General features: G+C 34.7%; 2 protein-coding genes across 2 annotated transcripts in view; one reads left to right on the top strand and one right to left on the bottom strand.

Moving 5' to 3' along the window:
• psmd1 (proteasome 26S subunit, non-ATPase 1) overlaps nt 1-23,020 on the bottom strand; it is a 44,396-nt gene that overhangs the window by 3,976 nt on the left and 17,400 nt on the right. The window contains exons 16-20 of the mRNA XM_053513007.1: nt 22,909-22,973; nt 5,927-6,045; nt 5,445-5,557; nt 4,330-4,432; nt 1,177-1,346 (exon numbers count right to left, since the gene is read on the bottom strand). Coding sequence (XP_053368982.1) covers nt 1,177-1,346; nt 4,330-4,432; nt 5,445-5,557; nt 5,927-6,045; nt 22,909-22,973 — 570 coding nt within the window. The remainder of the gene's footprint in view (nt 1-1,176; nt 1,347-4,329; nt 4,433-5,444; nt 5,558-5,926; nt 6,046-22,908; nt 22,974-23,020) is intronic.
• htr2b (5-hydroxytryptamine (serotonin) receptor 2B, G protein-coupled) lies at nt 9,919-19,593 on the top strand. Its single transcript, XM_053513009.1, has 4 exons — nt 9,919-10,249; nt 11,588-11,876; nt 17,164-17,364; nt 18,352-19,593. Exons 2-4 carry the CDS (start codon nt 11,627-11,629, stop codon nt 19,290-19,292), a joined length of 1,392 nt encoding a protein of 463 aa, XP_053368984.1. The 5' UTR covers nt 9,919-10,249; nt 11,588-11,626; the 3' UTR covers nt 19,293-19,593.

Here is a 23,020-nt window from a genome sequence, read left to right as displayed (position 1 = left end):
CTGAGGTAGAACCTGCATTAAATGCTTGCTTACAATGGTAATCACCTGAAAGATAAGCTTCCATTTATCTATAGTTACCTTGAAATAGAAACGGAGTTTACATGGACACATTTTCTTTTCATTTTAGGAAGATTTTGCATACAGCATTTAATAATGTAATGTCGACTTTAATCATCTACGGTTCAACTAAAAAAGGCAGCAGCAGCAGCGAAGGGGCACGAAAGTAATTCTTCCATGCCTCTACGCGCTGAAGAATTACTGTGAAAATCTGGTGTGTGTAAATGCGTGCATGCACGCACACAGATTTTCAATGCTATCGGCTTAACCAGACAATAAGAAAGCAAATGTGCTGACTCGAACAAAAGTTTAATAAATCACTCACTACTTAGCATTTATAAAATGTTAGAACTTCACACTTTTTTCATGTTTTTTTTGGCTAAAAACATGCTGTAAATTTTTCGTTAAAATTTCAGTGGTATCCCTTATAATTCCAAGTGAAACTGATTTTAGCTATATAATTATTTAATAGGAGCAAAGTTGGAACAGGCAAAACTAGATTTATATTTCATATTAATAATCTTTATGTTCTGGATTTAATCTCTATTGCAACTTTGTGTGATGGAGGGAATGAGGAGATAAAGGGGAAGGAGTGTGTAAACACCTAAGCATCTGTAAATTCTTAAAATAGATCCATATGATGAGTGACTGGTTTGATGGCAGGAAACAAATAATTTTTATTTTTTAAAAAACAACAAAAAAATGACTTTCTGCATAAAATTCACAAAAGTTGGCATGTCAAGCTACTGAAGTGTTATTTCTTTAGCAAATCATGTCAGTTTCACTTTAAGGACAATTTAGGACGTTTTCCTACAAATTAGTCCATATATTAAATTAAATTCCTGTTGAAATGATTAGTTTTGTCCTAATCCTTTGATAATTTTGCAGAAACACTGGCTGCATAGACATGTGGGAGGGAACATAACTGAAAAATGTTTGTACTTCTAAGTCTGTTATTTATTGGTCAGAAATTTTGAAGCCAAAACAGAAGAAAAGTTGAAAGTGTGGGTAGAAACTACAAAAATCTCACAGGAAAAAAAAAAAAAAAAAGTGTGTAGATGCAACTTGTAAAACATGTGAAACATGGGTGTCTAGTGAGGACAGCGACAAAACTGTTACCTTCAGGTCCTTATTGAGGCCAATGATGGCGGTGGGTGTGAAGGCCAAAGACAGGAAATGGGACAGTGGAAACCAGAACCAGAACTGGGTAAACACGAGCAGACCCACGATGGAGGGCATGTGTGTGTGTCCAGTCCGTGACTGCAGGGAGATGGTCACGTTCCGACCACCTGCAGACATGGAGAAGGACTGGTTTAAAAAATGCAATTACAGTATATTCAAATTTTTTCAAATGTATTCAGTTATATTTCTAGAGTATTTTTAGCAAAGCACAACCTCACAAAGCAGCTTTAAATTTGTAAATCGTTCAAATTTGTAATGGAAATTCAGCAGTTTAATAAAGACAGTTTATCTAGATGATAAGTTTTTATTGCACATAACCAGTTAATATGCATTTGGGCTCTTTGATGTCATTTAAGGGTTCACAACTTCCAACAATGCATTCTCTTATTTTCCCCTAATATAATAATGGCTGTAAGTTTTCAGAGAAAAATAAATATAAACTGTTAAACATGCTGCACATTGACTACTCAATTGAATTGAATTGTTGTTGGGGTGTACTCACTTTTGTAAGATACTGTGTGTCTAAACAAATTATCTGGATACTTTGGTCCAGATTTTTAATACAAGATTTAAATCATAAAATTAAACTCAGGGTTAGCTAAACTAGAATAGCTGTGACATGCATTTACCTGATTATTTTATTCTCATTGGATACATACTATTCCTCATGTGGGTGGGGAAAACAAGCAGACATTTCAATAGAACAATAGAATGGTGATATCATGGGCAGTGAACTTTGTTACTTCCTGCTCAGTTTCTGATACCAAATGTATTTGTTAATGAGGAATATACAGGTTAAAGCTATGGAGACAAGGAACAAAATAATAGTGCTTCCTCTGGATGGAAATAGATATAGGAAGGTGAGGGAAGGAAAGGGGTGTGGATCTTTCCATTATTTTTAATGAGAATATTTCTAAAAAGAATAACTACAAAAAGAGCAAGCTATATAAACTTACGATTTCTCTCAACTCAAAAGTGGACAAGACAATAGTGTGGTTTTGGCAGGGTGTTTTAAATCATGTAAATGTTTCCTGTTTTCAGTAACTTATAAGCCAAGTGTGTGCTGATAAACGTGTCAGTTTCAGCTGAGCCATTAATTAGAATTACAATGTAAGTATATATCCCAGTCCAATATTCTAAACACTGTAAAGACTTAAATTACAGTAAACTGAATGTCACCATAACTAATCACAGTTCCCAAAAAGAAACAAAGATCATTGTAAACAAACAGAATGCAGATTTTAAAAGCAACCTTATTACCTTTACCAATCAGTGTTTTTTTAAAGCAAAATATCACCTTTTTCTTTTAAAGAGGACATTTTATATAATTTATTATATAAAACTATTATATTAGATCATATTTTCCCGATTTTATCCCCTTTCAATTTCCACCTGTCATTAAGGCACTTCCGCATCAAGGCTACAACTACCAACCAATGAGGATGAAGACCATCATCTAGTGTTTCCTCCAAGCCACATGACGCCGAGCCAACCACATCTTTTCAAACTGCTTGCTCATGTACCATTGGGAGCGGTGCATCACTAAAGGATAGTACCATACCCTTTCATTTGTGTGAGCTCACAGAAGCCCATGATTGGCTAGAGCTGCGATTGATGGGAGAGCGCCACAAGTGCCTACCATCCCTTCACTCTGAGAAAAATCGCTGCCAATCAGCTCTCTAAGCTAGTGGCTGTGGGAGCCTACAGTGTGACCATACTTGAACTGACCCTAACAACAATTCCCAAAAAGCTGAAAGTAAAAAAAAAAAAAGAAGCTGAATATACTGTAACTGCAATTTGCATATCTTAACCAGCATTTAGATTTCTCTCCAAATTCCAGTGCTTCAGATGTAAATATTCGAAGTCTATTTACCGACACGATTGCTTCTCTGGGCCAATATTATTTCAAATAAGTAGTGACGGATTGTGAGAAGTGCCAGATCTTCTGAGAAGGTTCTGTTACCCCCAGAGTCCAGAACCAATGCCAGGATATTTGACAGAGCTGAAGGCACAGCAGCATCAAGGCTTCTCCGAGAGGTTTGGCAAACAGAAAATTCCTCATTAATAAAAGCAGAATGCTGCTGCAGGAGTGGAGATCGTTAAACAGTGACTGACATTAAACATGGTTACAGAGAAGCAACCCAAACATACACTCTGTGAAACACTCAAGTATTCATGAGAGTGAAGGTCAACGTACTCCGCATTTATGGGCTGTGATCTTGTTAATCTGCTAAACGATTCTGAGTGGAAAAAATTTATCCCTTTATTATAATACAAAACATTTTGAGTCAAACCTGTCAGATTGCTAAAGAGACTGCAGTTCAGTGATGTCCATATTAAGGCCGGGTACAACGATATAATATTGATGTGATAAATTATTTTACAATACACTGTTCTAAGATAAAGCATTTTTTAAAAATGATTAATTTTAGATTAAAAACAAAACAAAAACTAGATACAATTCCTAGGGAAGTTCTGTGCGAGTAGAGGAGGCATGACTTACGCCACTCTGATGTAGCCACCTCCCCCTGCACATAAAACTCACAGGCAAAGAGGATGTATTCAGCTTTTACTTCAAAGCCAATAACACTCCTGTGATCCTTTCATTTATATCAGAAGAACCAGATATGCTAGAGCTTTAGCTTTTAGATCGGTGAGATAGAAGGCTTTAAAATGTTGAGATTTCAAATTGTGTGTACTTTAACAAATGAGCACTGTATGACATTTTTTCCATGTTATTCAAAAGCCTTTTACGGTTTGTTTTTATTATCTACTCTACAAAGCCCATTATAGTCTATGGAGCGATTTTTGCAGTGAGTTCAGGGCCTTTGAAAGGGTGATTTATTTTCAATCGACATTTTAGAAAAGGAGTAGATATAGTGATCACTTCAATCTGATGTGTCTAGGAGTCAGGGCAGCATAGTGGCTCAGCACGGGTACAAAATGCATCGTCATTACACAAATAGTGTGGCCAAGGCCAAAATCAGGAGACCGGTCAAAATGTTTGGATACTTTCTGTGTCTGTTTTGTGTTCAGAAAAATTAACTAACAATAGTACTTAGTAATGAAAAAGATGATTGCAATACATACCAGCATCCAGAATGCCTTGAGCCAAAATGGCTCCGAATTTGGCCATGACATCATCATGCTTATCGTTGATCACTTTGGCATACAGCTGCCGGAACTGATTAACCTACGGACAGGAAATAAATAATCAATGCAGTTATCAAACCACAAAGAGTAAATTACTCTGTCCAAACAATTGGGAAGTTAGAGCTTTCGACCTGGCTCTTTTACTGTACTGACACTGGAGACTGCTTTCATAAAAGGTAAACATCTCCTTAAAACCAATGAACCCTAATCAAAGATTTTTTGTGTCCACCACCATAAATGTAAATCTTAATTCGTTTTTACATTACATTTTAACCTGTATAAACATAAAATAAATGTACTACAATAATAGAAACCTATAACTTACTACTTTCAGCAGTTAATTAACACCTTTAAGTAAAACCCAGATTGTATCATTGAAGTGATATAATCACCACTATTATAAGTGGTGGCACAGCTCCTACTTGTGTCTTGGTTTTTTATTTAATACATTTTTTTCTTTGCATAAGATTAAAACTGCTACTGAACTTTGTCAGTAACTTGGCTCATGTTGAGAAAAATGTGCATTTGTCACAGATTACAGCCACATTGGTTGTTTTATATGCCTCACACACACTCCACAAAAAAACTCAAATTTTAATGTGGCCATAAGCATTTTAATGCAGTTGTAACACTTGGAGCATGTTCATTATGCGGGAAATTGTCTGGAAAGTTGGTCCACTAAAAATCACTTTAAAGAAGCAATGGGTGGGATTGAAAAGTGTAGTAATATCCCCCGAATTCATTGTTTATGATGAACATGCATGGATCAGTTTTTTATTGGTAGTGATTTTCAAAGTAATTTTTCTTCAGTGAAGACAAAGCATAGAACCATCCAAAAATTATATAAAAATCACACCCTCATTAAATTTTTTTATGTGTGAAAAACAGAAAAAGGTGAAGATTCAAGTGTGGGTTCTTATTGTCTTTTATAAGGAAAGAACTAGTGTTTTCATAATGCTTTGTGTATAATGTCACTTCATTTTTATCCTGTTTTGCAATGCTGTGCTTATTTTTAAAAACCAAATTGCAAGCTTTTTATTCTGCAGCTTTACCTTGGGGCAGGTTACTTCGCTCTGCTGGATCATGATGAGGGCCGAGGCGATAAGAGCCCCCTGTCTCACGTAGTTGACTGGGTCATTGGTCATGGGCTCCAGTAGGTTTATTGCTTCCTGTACACATACAAATTAATGTTCTTAATTAATAAAATTAAAATGTTAAAATTAGTATATTAATATAAAAAAAAAAAATCTCTCCTAGTTATATATTGGTTAATTCTCATCCAACAGACAGCTCCCCCACCCCATAAGAGGACAGCACGGGAGGGTGAAAGCTAACATGTGCTTCCTCCATAATGGGACACCAGTCAACAACTAGCATCACTATGACTGGTAGGGAAAAGAGTTTGTCGTTTCCACAAAGAGCAAAGTAAATTATTGACTGATATTTGTCATTTATGGACAGTATGCATTTAATAATGGATTTTATTGTGAAAGTGTCTCAGAGCTACAGAAAGATGGATGCCGAACAAATAAACTTGCCTTGTATCCGGTGCCAGCACAGCAGATCCCCAGAGCCATGGCTGCTCCACAGCGGACATGTGGGTTGTAACTCTCGGACAGAAGGGACACCACGCTGGGACACTGCTCTGGAGTCCTACACACACATACAAATGTTGTTAACGTCACTGCTGTGATCAACATTTTTAAATTAGATAGATGAAAGAAAAACAAAAACACAATGTAATCCTTATATAGTTAATTTTTTCTTTTCCTTGGTGTATTCCATTTAGATTGACAGGGGAGAATCAACTCAGTGATGTATCATGATTCTTTTGTGTGGCAGTTCATGTATAAAGAGTTGTCACTTTGTAGTTATACTAATTAGTTCCTTTCTTTCTAAAGTGACTTACAGCTCTTTCTTCTTGATTTTCATTGGCAAGAATCCATAGGTCAAAGTTCACATAGATGTGCTTAGATCGAAACAAACAAATACTTTTAACATCCAACACCCTTTCCTCTACAGTGAATCTGCTAGTTTAGCTAAAAACAGTTTTCAGGTGCGTCCTGTATCACCAAAGCAACAATGTAAAACTATTAAACAGCATAGTGAAACCGAACATTAAGAAGAAACCTGTGATTTACCTGTACTGTCACAAATATAAACAAAGAAAACGAACACTGAAAGTGACTGATTTTGCCATTATAAAAATAGTAAATTAACAAAGTACAGAATTTACTATTAACTGAACACAACCAAACCAGCATCAGAGACAAGTGTGGAGTAAATCCCAGAGTTCCGCTTCCTCATCACATTTTCCTGGCTCTCGTCAAAGTGTTCATTTAAAATAAGAAAAGAGCCTCTTCACGGGTTCTTTTTGAAACTTAACTCAAATACCTTTTACCAACTCTCCTAAGTCAAGACAGATGTTTCAAGAAAGTTTCTTTAAACAGTTTACACAAGGTGATTACAGTTCCACTGGCCCTCCCTGTGCTGCGATGAGGATTAACAGAACGGAGCACGATCTATTAAGAGCTCACACTTTACCAAAGGACCGAGGTGCCAGGAACCTAATAACACACGTCTTGCTGAAGACTAAAAGGAGAGGAAAAAAAAAATATCACACTTGGCTGGCTCTAAAACACCTACACTATAGTACAATTCCTCAATCTACTGGGCCAAAATAAGAGGGTGTGGCATTTAAGTAAATTTATCATCAATTACATTTATAAAACACACGATGGTAGAAATATCTCCTTCAACTGAAATTAAAATTCTCACTGTCACACAGTAGTGATTAACATCACTGCCGTTACACTTTGTAAACATTACTCTATTGTGTTTGCTTTTCTTGTCTACATTCATTGCTAAAACTAAAACCCAAAAGCGTTTTCACACTTGCTTCACAAATCTCTCTTCTAAAGCTTATCCACACCACATCGCAAAAACATTAATACAACTCTTTGCAGAGGACGAAATGGTTCAGTGAAAGTCAAGGAACATTCCTGGGTATTTAAACAACAATCAGTGGGTCAGATTTTTGACAATCAATTTGATGAATTGATTTGACAGTGCAGAGAAACCACAGCACGCTCACTGCCAGCTTGGAGCTATAAACACACATGCGCGTGCAAACACACATCCACCGAGCATGGAAAACTCCTAAAGCTTGCTTTTGCTAATTAAGACTTATGATGCAATTTATATTTAAACCAAAGCCTGTTGTTGTGATGAATGAAATTTGGCTGGCAACTTAGTCATCTTAAAAAAATGACCGCGCTTCATAAGAGTCCCTAAACTAACAAAGCTCATCACACCACACACTGTGTAAAAACCCACGAGATCATGTAAAAAAAAAAAAAAAAAAAAAAAAAAAAAAAGTTAATATTAATTTCAAAAATTAGTTTTTAGATTATGTCGAGTAAACAGAGGTTCTGTATTTGTTCAATTCGCTGAAGCAGAAGGCTGGAGATGTAACAGGCGCAAATGTTTAAAACTACAAAATCTGTCTTCACATGCAGAGAATGTGACTGTATTACTGCCGTCTCCAAAACACAAGCAGAGAAATGAGCCAAGTTGGAGGCACAGTTGAATCCATCATTGCACAAATCTCCCAATTCTAAAACAGACCGAACTGTGCCCGACTTTACTTACTCAAGATAGATGCTAAAGTTATGAATACATTAAAAACTAGACATTAAAATGATACTAGAGTGCTGTTGAATTTTTAATTGTTGTGGGTCAGAAGGTGTTAGCTAATTTTTAGTAAGAACAGCTTACTGTTCACATTATCATTTCAGTAGTTACAGTTAATTTACAAGGACTTGTATAGATGGGCCACACAGATGGATTAATGACATGGTCACGTTTTCTGTAAGATGTTTATTTTATATTTATTGAAGCAGGCTCAAACAATCAGTGGTCTTAATTTTTGAACTAGAGTTAATCTTTAGAACTAGAGTTTACTCTTTTTATTTTCTCTGTGACATTCTGCATAAATAAAAATAAATAAAATCTAACCTAACAAACTAAACAAATAAATAGGAAAAAAAAAGTGTGAGCAAGACTAGGGAGTTGAATGATGTATCATGCCATTATATCTGCTATACTAAAAGTGAGATGTGTTTAAAAAAAAAAGAAGAAGAAGAAGAAGAAGAATATGCTAGCATGGTGATTTGCCCAGACTTCTGATATTTTTATTTGTCTTTACGCCATCATCATTTGTGGATTCCATAGGTTGTGATCAAATTTGGTCAAATTTTGAGCACGATACAGTAAAACAAACTGTAGCAAATTGACAGGTACTGTTAAATAAGAAACTGTTGTTTTATCAGACAGACTTCAAATGTAAAAAGAAAAAGTGAACATTGACTGAACTTTCCTTTAAAGTATTTATTTGTTTAGAAAGAATCTAAGCTCAGTAATATTAGACTTAAAAGCACATGTATAAGATGAGAGAGTAATTACTTTTATTTCCTTTCAAGAAGACACATGTACACAGCGAGATTAACTTGTCCAAAGAGAAAAAAAATGATGAAACTTGAGCATAAACTCTCTTGTGGGGCATCCCCACCACTTCCAGGTCTTCTGATTAATTTCGGCCTCTGAACAGCTGAGTCATGTTACTCTACAAACAGGATCAGCCTCCAGAGTACCTATATCTGGAACATTTCAGAAAGCGCTCATAAGGCTGGTTTTGTCTGCTTTAACTTTTTTGTTCTTCTGAAAGTTCATAAACAAAAGCCTGAGGCTGACACACTCCAGGAGTAAGCAGAGGAGCGTTAACCAGACGCGGTGGCAAAATGGACAAACAAAAGGAAGTCCTCGACACAGGAGTTATGTCTCCACTTGAAAAAATTGGATGTCAATATGCAAAAAAAAAAGAAAAAAAAAAGAGAGATAGAGTGGTACTTTGTTCATGGCATAAACATGACTACCTTGTGCAGCTAACTAACACTCAGAAAAAGCTCGTATAGAGGACAAAAAAAAAGAAGAAAAAAAAGTGAGTAGAGCCAGATGTGATCAGGTCTAAAGGTAAACTTTATGAAGTAGCAAGCACTATGGTTTCTGTTGGCAAGGTGGGCAACAGATGTGAAGACAAACACACTGTGCAGCGTATGTGTGGGTGTTAGTTGCAGTGTTTAAATCCACATGAAAAACTGCATTCATTATAAAAGATTATGCACATCCTCCATATAGCTGGTGCTATATCAAAATTTTTTATTTATTTAATTTCCAAAATTTCAATATAAGCATATTTACCTGAAGGAACATGGAAAAAAAAAATCTATTAAAGGCGATCAAATGTAGCATTAATAAAAAGTTATGTAAAGGAACCAATTAACAGAATGTAAAGAAAGCCCAATGCTTTAAACCGCTGCATTTTTCCCCTGAGCAGAGTGCGCTAAATAGTATAAACAGTAGATCCGCCGTGTTCACGGAAATTACCTCCCAGAACCGCTGGCATAAATCCAGCACAGACACGCTCATGTTTTCTGAGAGAGTCAGATCGACAGAGTGAGCGGACGAGTGCAGAACAAGAGAGCGGGGAGTAGAAGAAACAAGGAGACTGGTGCTGCAGTTGGTGATGCGAAACAGAAAAAAAAAAAAAAAAGACATTAATCCTTCAACACAGAATGAAGTGAGAAAATTCTCTGGGTCTTGTCCTAGAAAAAGGGTCCAAACTCTGTTTGGTCTCCTGTTTTGTCTGACCATTTATAAAAACGTGAAGAGACGAACTATAGGAGCAAAGGATCACAGCTAGAGAGACTCTAGATGAGTAAAGACAACACGAGGAAAGGAATAAAGGCATGTGGGATAAGATTCAAGAAAAAAGAGCACTGACGAATTGGAGCTAAAGGTACGTTTTTTGTTTCCTTTTAAAAATCATGGGTGTTACTGTTTAAATACAAACAATATGGAAAGAATTACACACCTAAGTAAGTTTGAGGTTTGAGTTAAGCCTGAAACCAATTAAAGAAATGAACCATGCAACCAGAAAAATGCTGCAAGTAAGCAAATAAATAAAATATTAACAAAAGTTAAGAAAACGGAAATTAAGTCAATTTATGAATAAGATTTTTATATATATATTAAAACATAATATAAAATAATAAATGATAAAAAAATTAGTATATAAAGATGCAGTATATATAAACATTTTAACCAAACTTTAAATTTAAGGATAAACAAAACACATTGTGCTTAAAGAAACCTTTACACTGTATTAAATCAAAGTAACAATCCACTGTACACACAAATAATGATGTTAATATTACCACCCAACCTCAACAGCCAAGTTCTAATTTGCGAGTAAGGGAAAAAAGAAGAAAGATGCCATCTGTCCTAGTTCATTCAAATTTCATTAAAACAGAAAATGGCAGAGGTTATGAGCAAACGGTGATTACTGCAGATCTTCACTTCCTTGCTTAATTACTTCTCAACGGTCTAGAACTAACGACAGCACAGGGAAATCGGACATGGTTTATTATAATAAACGTTGAGCCGAATCCGAGATAAGGGCATCTGAAGGAGAAGCTCTGGTCTGTGGAGTAAAATTACAATGAAAGAGGGAAAATAACTGAGCAGAAGTTTTGAATCTAAACTGCAATTAAAGCATGATGCAGTGAAAAAATAAATTACTGATGCATTAGATGACAAAAGTACTTTAATTCATGTTAGAGACCGTTTTAAACTGGGTGATATGACAATGTAATATCCAATGTCATATGCATAAATTATGACAAAACACACTTTTCTAAAACATCATGAATATCCTGTAGTGGTGATGTAACATTTCTTTTTAAACCGATTTCTTCCTGATGTTTTAGCATTTTTTTACATAAAAGTATCCTGATGATTCTAATGCATTTTTTTCCTCTCTCCTTTTGATAAACTTATTTACTCAGATAATTTATTACTTAAAGATTCTATTATTAATTAACAAAACTTAATTTTTTACAATGAGTACAATGCATATGCTGCATAAAAACTATCTTTATAATATTCATGTTAATGCTACTATAAATTTAAATTTGTACAAATTCTTTACCTATATGTTGTAGATGCAGCCAATGCAGCCAATTGTATAAAAATGCGAGCAAACTAATTTTCAATCATTTAGCAATGACACTTAGAGCTAGCTATGTATCTTTTATTGTTCATTTCTCGAGTCAGATTTTTTTCTTTTTATCTGCAGTGGGACAATGCTGGCCAAGCCCCAGGAAAAAGACACAGTATGTCGAACTTGGTCCAGGCGAATGAAAGCAGCATGTCTCCTTCCAATGGAGAGGAGCTGCACTGGGCCTCACTGCTCTTCCTCATGGCCATCCTGCCCACGATTGGCGGAAACATCCTGGTCATTCTGGCTGTCTCACTGGAGCGAAAACTCCAAAATGCTACTAATTACTTTCTCATGTCGCTAGCTGTGGCTGACCTGCTGGTGGGGCTACTAGTGATGCCTATTGCTCTAGTTACTGTGCTGTACAGTAAGTCAACTCTACTTCAGCTCATCACACTGTCACTCAATTTACATATTCCCTCTTTTTATAATTACAATAACTTCAAAAGCTTTGAGGTTTATTAATTGTGGGGGTACTACATTAAAACAATTATGCTTAAAAAAAAGGGAAAAAGATAATATTAATTGGATGGTAAAGATAAAGATTGGGTCGTGTGATGAAGCACAATTACTGTTACCAACGTAAAGTAGTCTGTATAGCACATCAAGTATTTAAAACTGTTTTCCACACAAGATGCCAATGGTAAAAAAAATTTCATTAATGAAAAAAAGTTTTTTTCCTGTTAAGTTTTAACTGATATTAAAGTTAGTTTCTGTTCTCTTAATGTTATAGCAGCGTTTTAACTCGTGAAGAGGGTGGTGGGGGAAAAAGCACATCTTGTTATTTTCCAAGAAACCACAAAGCAAAGCTGTCCTGAAGATATCGGAAAATGTAAAGTTACAGGTTTATCTTGTTACGAAACACTGACTTTAGAGACTCCTTTCATTAATGTAAAACAACAAAAGTCTAATTATAATATAACTATTATTTAAAAAAATCTTTTTATGTGGAGTATCTCTGAACAAGTCCATGTGAAAGAGCTGCTGAAGCTATAGAAGTGATGCATTGGAACAAGTGCATTGATAAACATGCAATTTGCCGCCACACTACTGTCAAAGCTGCTGTTCTAGAAAATCAATCAGCAAACAGTATCCAAAAGGAGCACTTTTGTGGACGTGTGTTTGCAAAAATAAACATGTAAATCCTCATGTATTATAAAAATGTACTGTTATCAAACAGTGTGAAATATTTTATCACTTACCCCTTAAAATAAACCCCAAAATCCTGGCCTTAGTCACAACAGAGAAGTCAAACATCATTTAAAAAAATTCTCTCAAAAGTTGCCAGTTGGAATAAAGCTATAAATAAGAGGGTCTGTCATGATTTAAAGCATCTGTCAAAAAACCTCATTACTGACTGTGAGGAATATTGTGATACATCAGATATTCACTGTTTGGCACTGACTTAATGCTCTAGCTATAAGGTTCCTTTAAAGTGAATCACTGGATGATCTTTGGCAGATCTCTCCACAGTACTAAAAAATATCCTTCTATGATTCATACAAAGCTATGTTAAATGAACTTGACACCGCCTGTATGAGAAGGACATGCAAAACTGGATTCACTGATGGAAAGAAAAAAAAATAGTTTCATTCCCGTGAACTCATGAACGCAAACAAACGCTGCCACGCTTTTCATTGGAAATTGCTCACAGCAGGTACCGTTAGCCTCCGATTCCTTACATGAATTGCTCAAAAGTGCAGATAATAACATACAAACAAATGACACCAGGACTCAGAGGAGTTGTTTGCCTAAACATCTAATCTTTGTAAATTTAGCAGTAAGCTTTGGTGCCAGTACAGGACTCCTCCTCAGATTAGATGGGATTTGGTGACAACTGGGCTGAGTTGCTGCGAACATGCAAATTCTTGTAGTTTCAAAAATCAAGTCTTTTATCTGTATAGGAACCATATGGAAAGCTGAATCCAAGGGCTCACAAATTAAACGCTTATTCGAGGAAAAATTCTTCCTCGAGTCATGCAATAAACAAGTGGGAGGGGCTAACTGCCAGTACTATACCTGTATGCCGCCATCACAGATTTGGAAAATTTAGGACTTTAGATTCCAAAAAAAAATATTATAAATGTGGTGAAACAGGAGATTTGCTCAGCAAAGGGAAAACTGTTGGAAATTTGTAAGCAATATAAGAATCACAGGTAATGTTACTCATGGCATTTATTTACAACAATTCTACAAAAACAAAAGCTTCTTCTATTGTTTCTTTTCTATTGTTTGGGTTGATAGACAACATAGCAACAAATGTTATATAGTAAATAAAAGTTAGTTATTGACCATCATACTGACAGGACAGCCGTTGTTTTAATTAAAATATAGCAATTTTTTTGTCGGAAAAACAATGTTGGATTCTATAGATTTAAACCTATTTGCTAAAACAAACAAAGAGACTCACAGAAAAGCTGGAGGTCTTTTTATTATAAACATTTGTCTCATTTGAGTGTCAAACATGTTTTTATACACAGATCCTAAGAAATTAGCATTAATTAAATATACAATAATATTTTGGCTATTTCATTTCTAATTCTCCTTGTAAAATGGTCAATATTATTAACATTTAGTTATTTAAATGAACTTTTATAGTGAGTAATTTAAATTGTAAATAACTGGATCTAAAGGACACTGCCCTATCTTTGAGAAGTAAAATATGTCTACTTTTTTACTATTATTTAAAAATCTTTTTATGTGGAGTATCCCTGTACTGTCATAGTGGAGATAAACGTTCAACTGTATTTAAAACCACAATCCAAAAGAACTAAAAACCTCAGGGGTCTGTAACAAACTATAGGCATAAATTAATGTTACCTTTATTGCAATAAGACAAATAGACTAAAAAGATATTTGCAAGAGAAAAATGCCAATGTTTTGTTCACATCAAGTTCTTTCAGCTGTTTACAAGGTTTTTCTTTGGAAATGAACTCAAACTCATTAGCGAGACAGGAGAAACAATAATTAATGGCTCTGGAGTGCAATGCCTGTGGATTTGTCAAGTGCTGTGGGATACAGAGGACAGTCGTGAGAGCTTTGCTTAGTGTTTATGTCTGCCTGGATGTTTGAGGTCATTATTTAACACCTCCATGTTGCAGCTTTTATTTGCCGAGATGGTGTGAAAACTTCCAGCATTAAAAGATTCAACTAAATATTTAGGTTACAAAAAAATGAAGGGAAAACAAAAGGCAAGACTACCGAACAGTCATAGCTAAATGTCCTGGTTGTCTAGTTATTCACTAATAAATCAATTAATCATCCGGCAAATGATAATTTTGAACACAATTTACGATTTGGTGTCCAAGTTAAATCACTGAATTTAATAATTGATTTTACCATGTTAAATATCCTAAAATAACATTAAAAATATACTTTTTTATTTGTGGTTGGCAATTCTAAATAGAGTAAATTGCAGAACTGTTCTGTTTTTTGTAGTACTGCCCACCACAACTTGTGCGCTTTAAGTACAATGCATCCTTGATCGATATATGACTCTTCTTTTTCACTTTGATATATCCTTGTATTTTTAGCTTTGGTGCTGTCCTTTTATAGCATCATGTATTAAAAGATTTAACTTTTAAAAAACTTAACTTTGTCTATGTCTGTTTTTATGTATAGAAATCTGGAGTATAATAAAACACTACATTTATCAATCAGTAATACTGTACCCATCAATCAATAATACTGTAAATTCCATAATTAATAAGTTAGCTTGGTAATTAATTCATTAGTATTAGAAGCAGCATTTAAAACAAAATTTTAATTGGTTATATTTTTATAGACGGATTAATTTCTAGTTGAGGTAGAAGCTGACAATCATTTGCTGCAAAAAGAAAATAATTCACTTTAAAACTTATCAACCTGTTTAAGATATTCTGCTAAGCTATATTTTAAACAAGAACAAATGTTTAACGCTTTACTTATTAACATAAAGAAACTAAGTTTTACAAAAATTTAATTATCAAATTGATAACGCAATGGTTTTAATCAAAGGTTTAAATTCAAAAACTTCACACGATAAAGTCAAATTCCTTTTTAAGCTAACAGTTAAATGAAAAATAGTCTGTGTGCAGAGCAGAAACAGAGCTCGTTGTCCTGTCTCCCCATCTGTTAAACAGGTGAAACAGGACTCTTTGTTGACACCTTAAAGTATTAAATGGTACCGTGTCAGGGTAAATATGGGAGAACAAATTCACAAGCTTAGCTTGCTGTAAAAAGACAGCACCAGAGCTAAAAAACCCAAGGATATATGAAAGTGAAAAAAATAAGAGCCATATATTAATCAAGGGTGGAAAGAAATATTTATATGGGATATTTAGGTCTCAGACTTTCTGCATTTTTAACATTCCTCTAAAGAAGAAAAAAAAAGGAGAGAGCACAAGACTATACAGCAGAGAAAACTACCTGCTTATAATTTCCTCAGATTTTCTCCAGTAACTGAGCCAGTATTTTTTGCTCATCTGGGATATCAGATCAGCACCATCTCTAGTACAAATTACAACTGATAAATTGCCCTAATAAGTCTATCTCTACGTGAAATTATAAGCGTCTTAATGAAAAGCTTTTATGTGTAATCAAAAAAAAAAAAAAGAGAGGGATGTAATCCCTTTTTCTTTCTAGATTAAGAGTAAACATGGGCAAAACTTTACTTCAGATTTTTTTTCACATGTTTTGTTGAACTACCATTGAAGCTATTTTAAATAAAAATTTACATCAACACATTCAATTAATTAAAGGTTTTTTTTACACCCATTACTTGCCTACTAACTACTCTACTACTATTATTCTTACACCATAAAATAATAGATTTATATAAACATGTTAGCAAAAAGACAATTTAACTCCAATGAAAGTTGAACTTTAAATTCTGCACCTCCCAATATACTGAAGAAAAAAAAAAGACCAATCTCAGGTACCAATACACAGTATGCACTTCTGTTTGTTATGGAATTATTATTGAAATATAAATCATTGCTGAAGACAGCAGTGAGCATGTGTAGACATGTTTGCATAACTACATGCATGGGTGTTGCTTCTGGAACACTGAAAATCCCCTTTCCCTGGAAAACCAGTATACTTCCTAAATCTGATAAAGATGCCTGTGCTCACATGAAAAATCGAAGCAAAATTAAAATGGCTCGGTAGTACATTTAAAGCTGCAAGAAGCAAAAAAAATCAAATAATTTATACTACTTTAATATAGTTTCTGTATTAAATATACTGAAATTCGACAAGCTCCATCAGTGGCTGTTTTTAAATCACGGTTTAAAATTTGATTTTTACTCTCTGGCCTTCAACTCAGTGTGAAGCATTTTGAAATGTTTTGTGTTTTATATCTTGTTTCTCTTTGGATTATTATTATTTTTTATTATGACTATTATTAGTAGTAGTAGATTATTGTGTCGTTATGTTCTTAGTTGTTTCCTTTTCTTGTTACGATCATTTTAAATTTGAATTTTCCTTTTTTTATTTATCAAATTTAACTTTTTATTATAAAATACCCTACTGTATATGTCCTGATTGTTGTCTTTTGTACAACTTTGTTGTTGTTTTAAAGTGCTTTAGAAATAAAGTGGTTAGGTTAGGTTAAATCAGTAGTGTAATGTGCTTTTTATAATTTCTCATCTGACCAGTGATATACTGTGTTTTAGATTCAGCATGGCCACTTCCTGAGTTCCTGTGTCCCATCTGGCTATTCCTAGATGTTTTATTCTCCACAGCGTCTATCATGCACCTTTGCGCCATCTCCCTCGACCGCTACATCGCCATCAAAAAACCCATCCAACACAGTCAGTACAACTCCCGTGCAAAAGCCATGGCCAAAATTGCACTTGTGTGGTTGATATCAATAGGTGAGCACTCAAATCTTCCACTTTCCTCAATTCCTAGTAAAATACTTAAAGGAACAACTGCTTGGTTTCTTTTTCTTTCAACTGATAGTGAAATGACAATTTTGGCAGGATAACTTTTAAGTAACTGACAGCTAGTAGCAATATACCAGCTGTTGTTTATTTTGTTGCTTTGAGGAATAGAATACTTGCCAAGGCAGCTTTCACACATTTCCATAAACAAGAGATTTAATAAAGTCTAAAACAAACAAGCTAAAGAAGCAGTGACAACAGCATTCATTAATTACAGCTTGCATTAAAAAAAGATAATAAATGAATAATATCTAGCTTGCAATAGCAAAATAATAGCATTTGAAGATTTCATACTAAACTAACACGATGTAGTTTATTTCACCCATAAAAAAGGCAGCCTTTTGTGCATTTGCATAGATAAAGGAATTCATTTTAATCAGCATGTCTTGATGGTGCACCACAGACTTCTGAACCTGACATCAGATAAGAAAAACAATTAACTTGTAATGATGGTACTTTGTTACATAACTGTTTTGACCTGGAACAAGACGAGACGATACCTTGCGAGTTTTGCTTGTTAACCAAAGGTCCAGGTGATTATTTTGACTGTGTTGTCTGGAACATTGTGGTGTTTGGCACTACAACAGAGTTGTGTTTTAGATCCATGAAAGGCAGATATTGTGCAGTGTCACTTCAATAATGACCATGCACACCATGTCCTTGCTTATGCTGAAGGCTTACTATCGCATATGCGCTCCTTTGACAAAGCAGTATGACTGAGAAAAACCAGACAGCACTAGCTAAAGTTGTGGAAGGCAGCATAAGTAGAATGGTATGCTATTTAAAGATATTCAGCCAATAGGATAGCAACATTTTTTTAGAGATAGATAGTTGGTTTACTTTCATTGAGTGTTGGACAATGTAGAACCAAGCCAGTCCTGGGGACTAAATTATTTTAATGATCTTTTTCTCAAACAGGTATCGCCATACCAATACCAATCAAAGGACTGGGAAGCCCAAATCACGGAATCAACATAACTTTTAACGGCAACCACACCTGCGTGTTGACCTTAGAGGGTTTTGGAGAGTTTAAACTATTCGGCTCTCTGGCAGCCTTCTTCATCCCCCTCATGATCATGATGATTATATACCTACTGACGATCCAGGTGCTGCGCAAAAAGGTATACCTCCTTAGATCAAGGGCATGTCAGCGAGTCAACAGACCCATGGTGTGTACCGTCTTCCAAAGAGACCAGACTCTTCCATCCCCAACTGAGAAAACTAGCATGCTGGACGCTATTAAAAAGGATCAAATGCTGCAAGGAACAAAAGCCATCAAAGGGGATGAGATGCCCATTCGGCGACTGTCCACCATGGGAAAAAGATCCATGCAAAATCTCAGTAATGAACAGCGAGCCTCCAAAGTCCTGGGAATCGTCTTCATGTTGTTCTTGGTCATGTGGTGTCCATTTTTTATTACCAATGTGACATCAGTGCTCTGCGAAAGTTGTAATGTCAACCTGGTGGAGAGACTTTTGGACATTTTCGTGTGGGTGGGTTACGTTTCTTCAGGTGTCAACCCTTTAGTCTACACACTTTTTAACAAGACTTTCCGGGGAGCCTTTACACGTTACATCACATGCAACTTTGGCACTAAGAGAGCATTAAGAACGCAGCACAGGAACCTGACCAAAATTGCATTCCAGTCTTCTGTTGCGGAAAATTCCAAGTTGTTTATGAAGCATGGGCTAATGAACGGCATAGGTCCCGCAGGGTATCACAGTCCACTGCGAAGACGACCAACAAACTTACAATCCTCCAGTGGTGTCATGCTGGATACCCTCCTTCTCACGGACAATGAGGACCGCAAAACTGATGAGGCACTTCATCAGTTTGATGAGGGGGTCAGCTGTTTATAGTGTGCTTTGATACTTTAAACTAACCTTTTTATGGTTTAAAATACTCAATGTATTTGCTGCAATTGACCAGTATTTATATTTCATTTATTGCAAATGGAAAAAAATATTTAATTAAAGTCTAAAATTTTTAACAATTTAATGTATTTGATGCTGGAATTAGAGGGATAAATACAAGAAATGCATGGGAAAATAAAAGCCAGTTATGTGTAACATGCATGAAACACACTGAGCAATGGTGTGAATATCTTTTTGGGGACAAACAAAGATCTTTCTGGGCATTTTGCTAATATTAATCTTATCAACATGATTGATATTTTTTCTCCCTGATTAACCAGTACAATTGTCTTAGGATTATCAGATGGTGTTTTTGAAAATGTAAACAATTTCTGAATTCACTTGTGGGAGGAGAATGGTTCTCATTAGATTCTCTGATCAAACCGTACCTTTTAAAATGCCATTCCTTACTGGAATAACAGGTGAAAGAGATCTAAGGGGCTTAACCTTACTAGCTAGTATCTATTAGCTAACTAGCCTACCCTGCCATTTAGTTTAGAACTGTTATCAGTAATGCAAACAAAATAAAGATGAGCATAACGCAAGTTGTTTGCCTTCAATGTATAGTAGTATACTGTGTAGTTAAGGTGGAATCTGCATGTCATAAATCTCTTTATATTTTTCTTTTTCTTTCAGTAACCAGATTTCACCAGCTATTTGTCTATTCACCAGCTATTTACTTAGTTCTCCGCTAAAACATTGATTGTTCAGAAGGTAAAAAAAAAGTGCTTAAAATTAATAAGCAACTTTCCAAAACAATTAAATATTTAACATTTTTAGGTCCCACACTAATAAAAAAAAAAAAGAAATACATGAATTCCCATTGAACTACATGTCAAATGATTGAAGGGAGAGGAACAAAAATGTGGAAGTAGCCTAACAAACACCTTAATAAAACATACATAGCAGTATGTGTTAACTAAATTATGTAACAAAAAGCATAAGAAATTATTTCTTTGTTGTTTCTCTTACAACTGGACATAAGCAAGATATGAATATAAATTTATGATTTCTATAGATTAACTGTAACTTATGAATTAAGTATTTAGAATCTTATTTTTGCTTTCTTAAAAAAAGCTTATGACTCGCTTTGAAATGTTATACATAAAAACTTATAGATATTAGGTAAAAATTCTAAGAATTCTTGCCAAATTATTTATATATATATATATATAAGTATTTTCATGAAATTCTCAGAATGTTAATTTGTGTCGGATTTGAAACAGGAATAGCTAGTTTCAGTGATTCTTTTTACTTTTTAAAGCCAGAGGAAAAAACACTTGAGATTTAACAGCTTTTTTTAAAATTATTATTATTATGTGTCTGGACAAAGAAAACAAAGCCTTTATAGATTTGTTAATTACAAAACCTAGATACTGCTAATCCAGTTTCACTGTCCATTACACATCATGTCCAGTCACTTTCCCTAAACAAACAGGAGCTAAAAGCACATGATTGAGCTGAATTGTTGCTTCACTGGAAGCTCACTAAACACTGCAAGGATTTACATAGTCTTTAGATCATAGCCAAATGATCATGAGAAAATCATATGGCCTTTTTAGGGCTTAAAATATTTGGCCGATTTTCTCTGCCTGGTCCAGAACAAATATATGAAGTGGAAAGATAAAACATGGACTAGAAATAATACTGTAGTATGTGTAAATGTAAAAAGTCTAATTCACCAGGGAGACTGGCAGTGAGATCATAGAAACAAAAAATGTCCAATAATTCGAATGATTGCATGAAGACAACAATGCCATCTATAGACAATCTGAAGAAACTAGAAAGCTGGCTGAATTAGGAAAGTACTTTTAAAACATAAAGCAACAGGGCATGACATTCAAAAAAGAAACCGGATACCTAAATAGCAAAGAAAATACTCTCATACTAACACAGACAACCAGGGCAAAATGCTCTTAAAAAATTTATTTTCATGCTAAAAAGATTTCTCTATGTATTTCATTATGCAAAATCGTGAAGACTATTATACAATCTTTTAGAATTTTTCATCTGGAATCCTAACAGATTCATTTAAGGAAACCCTTAAATTAGAGTTTTCAAATAAAATTTGTGAAGATTTGAACATTAAATTTCTGGTTTACAAAGCTCTGCTGTAATTCACAGAACAAAAGTGGTGACAACAATGGCCTTTTAAATGCTTAGTGATGAGTTCACAGCAATAAACAAGACACTGTGACATCCATGTCGGTTCATTTTAAACTTTTTATAAAAAATAGACTTTAGTTTTTTTTGTTTTAATTGATTTTGCCCTATTGTCATTTTATTAAACATACAGAAAATAAAAAAATACATTGAAAAACTCAAACTCCTTAAATGTTTGATGCTGCGCTCTATGACATAGGGTTTCAAACAAGCTTTAACACATTAACTTTTCCAAAAGCCTGGAAGGAAGCATTATTACTTTACTTGAAGAGAGGATTGACGAGCATGAATATCCCACGGTTGTTAATGATCAGGTAGAGGAGATCAGTGTCAGAGTTTCTTTTATATACATTATAAGGGAGATGAAACTCAATTACCAGTAAAGACCATTAGAGAAGACTCTGGAAAATATTCCAGAAGAACGTGAGGAATCTGGTAGTTGTATATATACACGTCCACAGGAAGATTAATCAGATTTGGCTGAAGAACACAGCATAAAATTTGTCCGTAAAGAAGCCAGAGAGAATGCAGTGTGTATAAACAAAGTGTGATTGTTCTTAAATGCAGGGGTCAGCTATATGAGGTTATAGCCTCTTTTTTAACCTTCAAAAGGGCACTTTGTGTTAATCATAATTAAAAACTGTATTGCTAAATAAATAGCCAGGAGGGAGGTTTCAATCATCAGGGCTATTAAGGAAAAACACATACTTTGCAAAACATTCATCATAAGGACATGGACAGGTCAGATTCCAGGCTGTAAAAGCTAGAGATCCATCTAGTAGGCAGGTTCACATTTCTACTAAATGAGTGCCAATTATCTGTTGTACAAAATGCAAGCTTTTGTGAGATAAAGCCTTTTATGAACTTGATGATAAACTAATACCTCTATTTTTAATCATGTATACGCATTACTACTTCTACCCCAAATCATACAAGATAGTCCTGAGATCTTTTATTTCTCTTATGCCCCTTCGATATGCCAGCACTATGCCATTCTCTCCAAAGTTTCCTCAAAGATGTCAAAACACAAATGTACAGCTTTATATACAGTATATTTACATATTTATGTTTGCTAAAAAGCACTAATCATAAAGACTTCTTCAATTAAGACCAACAAAATAAACCTCTCCTTACAGACAACCTTCACACAGCAATATCTTTAGTTACCATGGAAGTTATAACGTATTAGAACAAGTAGTTTGCGGCTGCACTACTGTCAGAGCTGCTGTTATAGAACATTTAACAAATCAGAAAGCAATATTCAATAGCACAGGAGTGCAAATGTGCATAAAGCGCCCATTTTAAACTGGATAATTGACTGAAATTTGATTTCCTTTAATCTTGGCCAACAGTACATAGGAAGCAGTGATGAAGAAAGAATTGCCACTTTAGATCCTACCTGAACATGATAAACCCGATAGACTCAACAGCAGCTCTGCGTACGTCATCATTCACATCACTGACCTGTTTAAAAAAAAAAAAAAAAAAAAAGAAGAAGAAGAAAAAAAAAA

This window comes from Clarias gariepinus, chromosome 15 (genome assembly GCF_024256425.1).
Source record: "Clarias gariepinus isolate MV-2021 ecotype Netherlands chromosome 15, CGAR_prim_01v2, whole genome shotgun sequence".
Classification (NCBI taxonomy): Eukaryota; Metazoa; Chordata; class Actinopteri; order Siluriformes; family Clariidae; genus Clarias; species Clarias gariepinus.
This window is presented reverse-complemented; position numbering and strand designations above follow the sequence as displayed.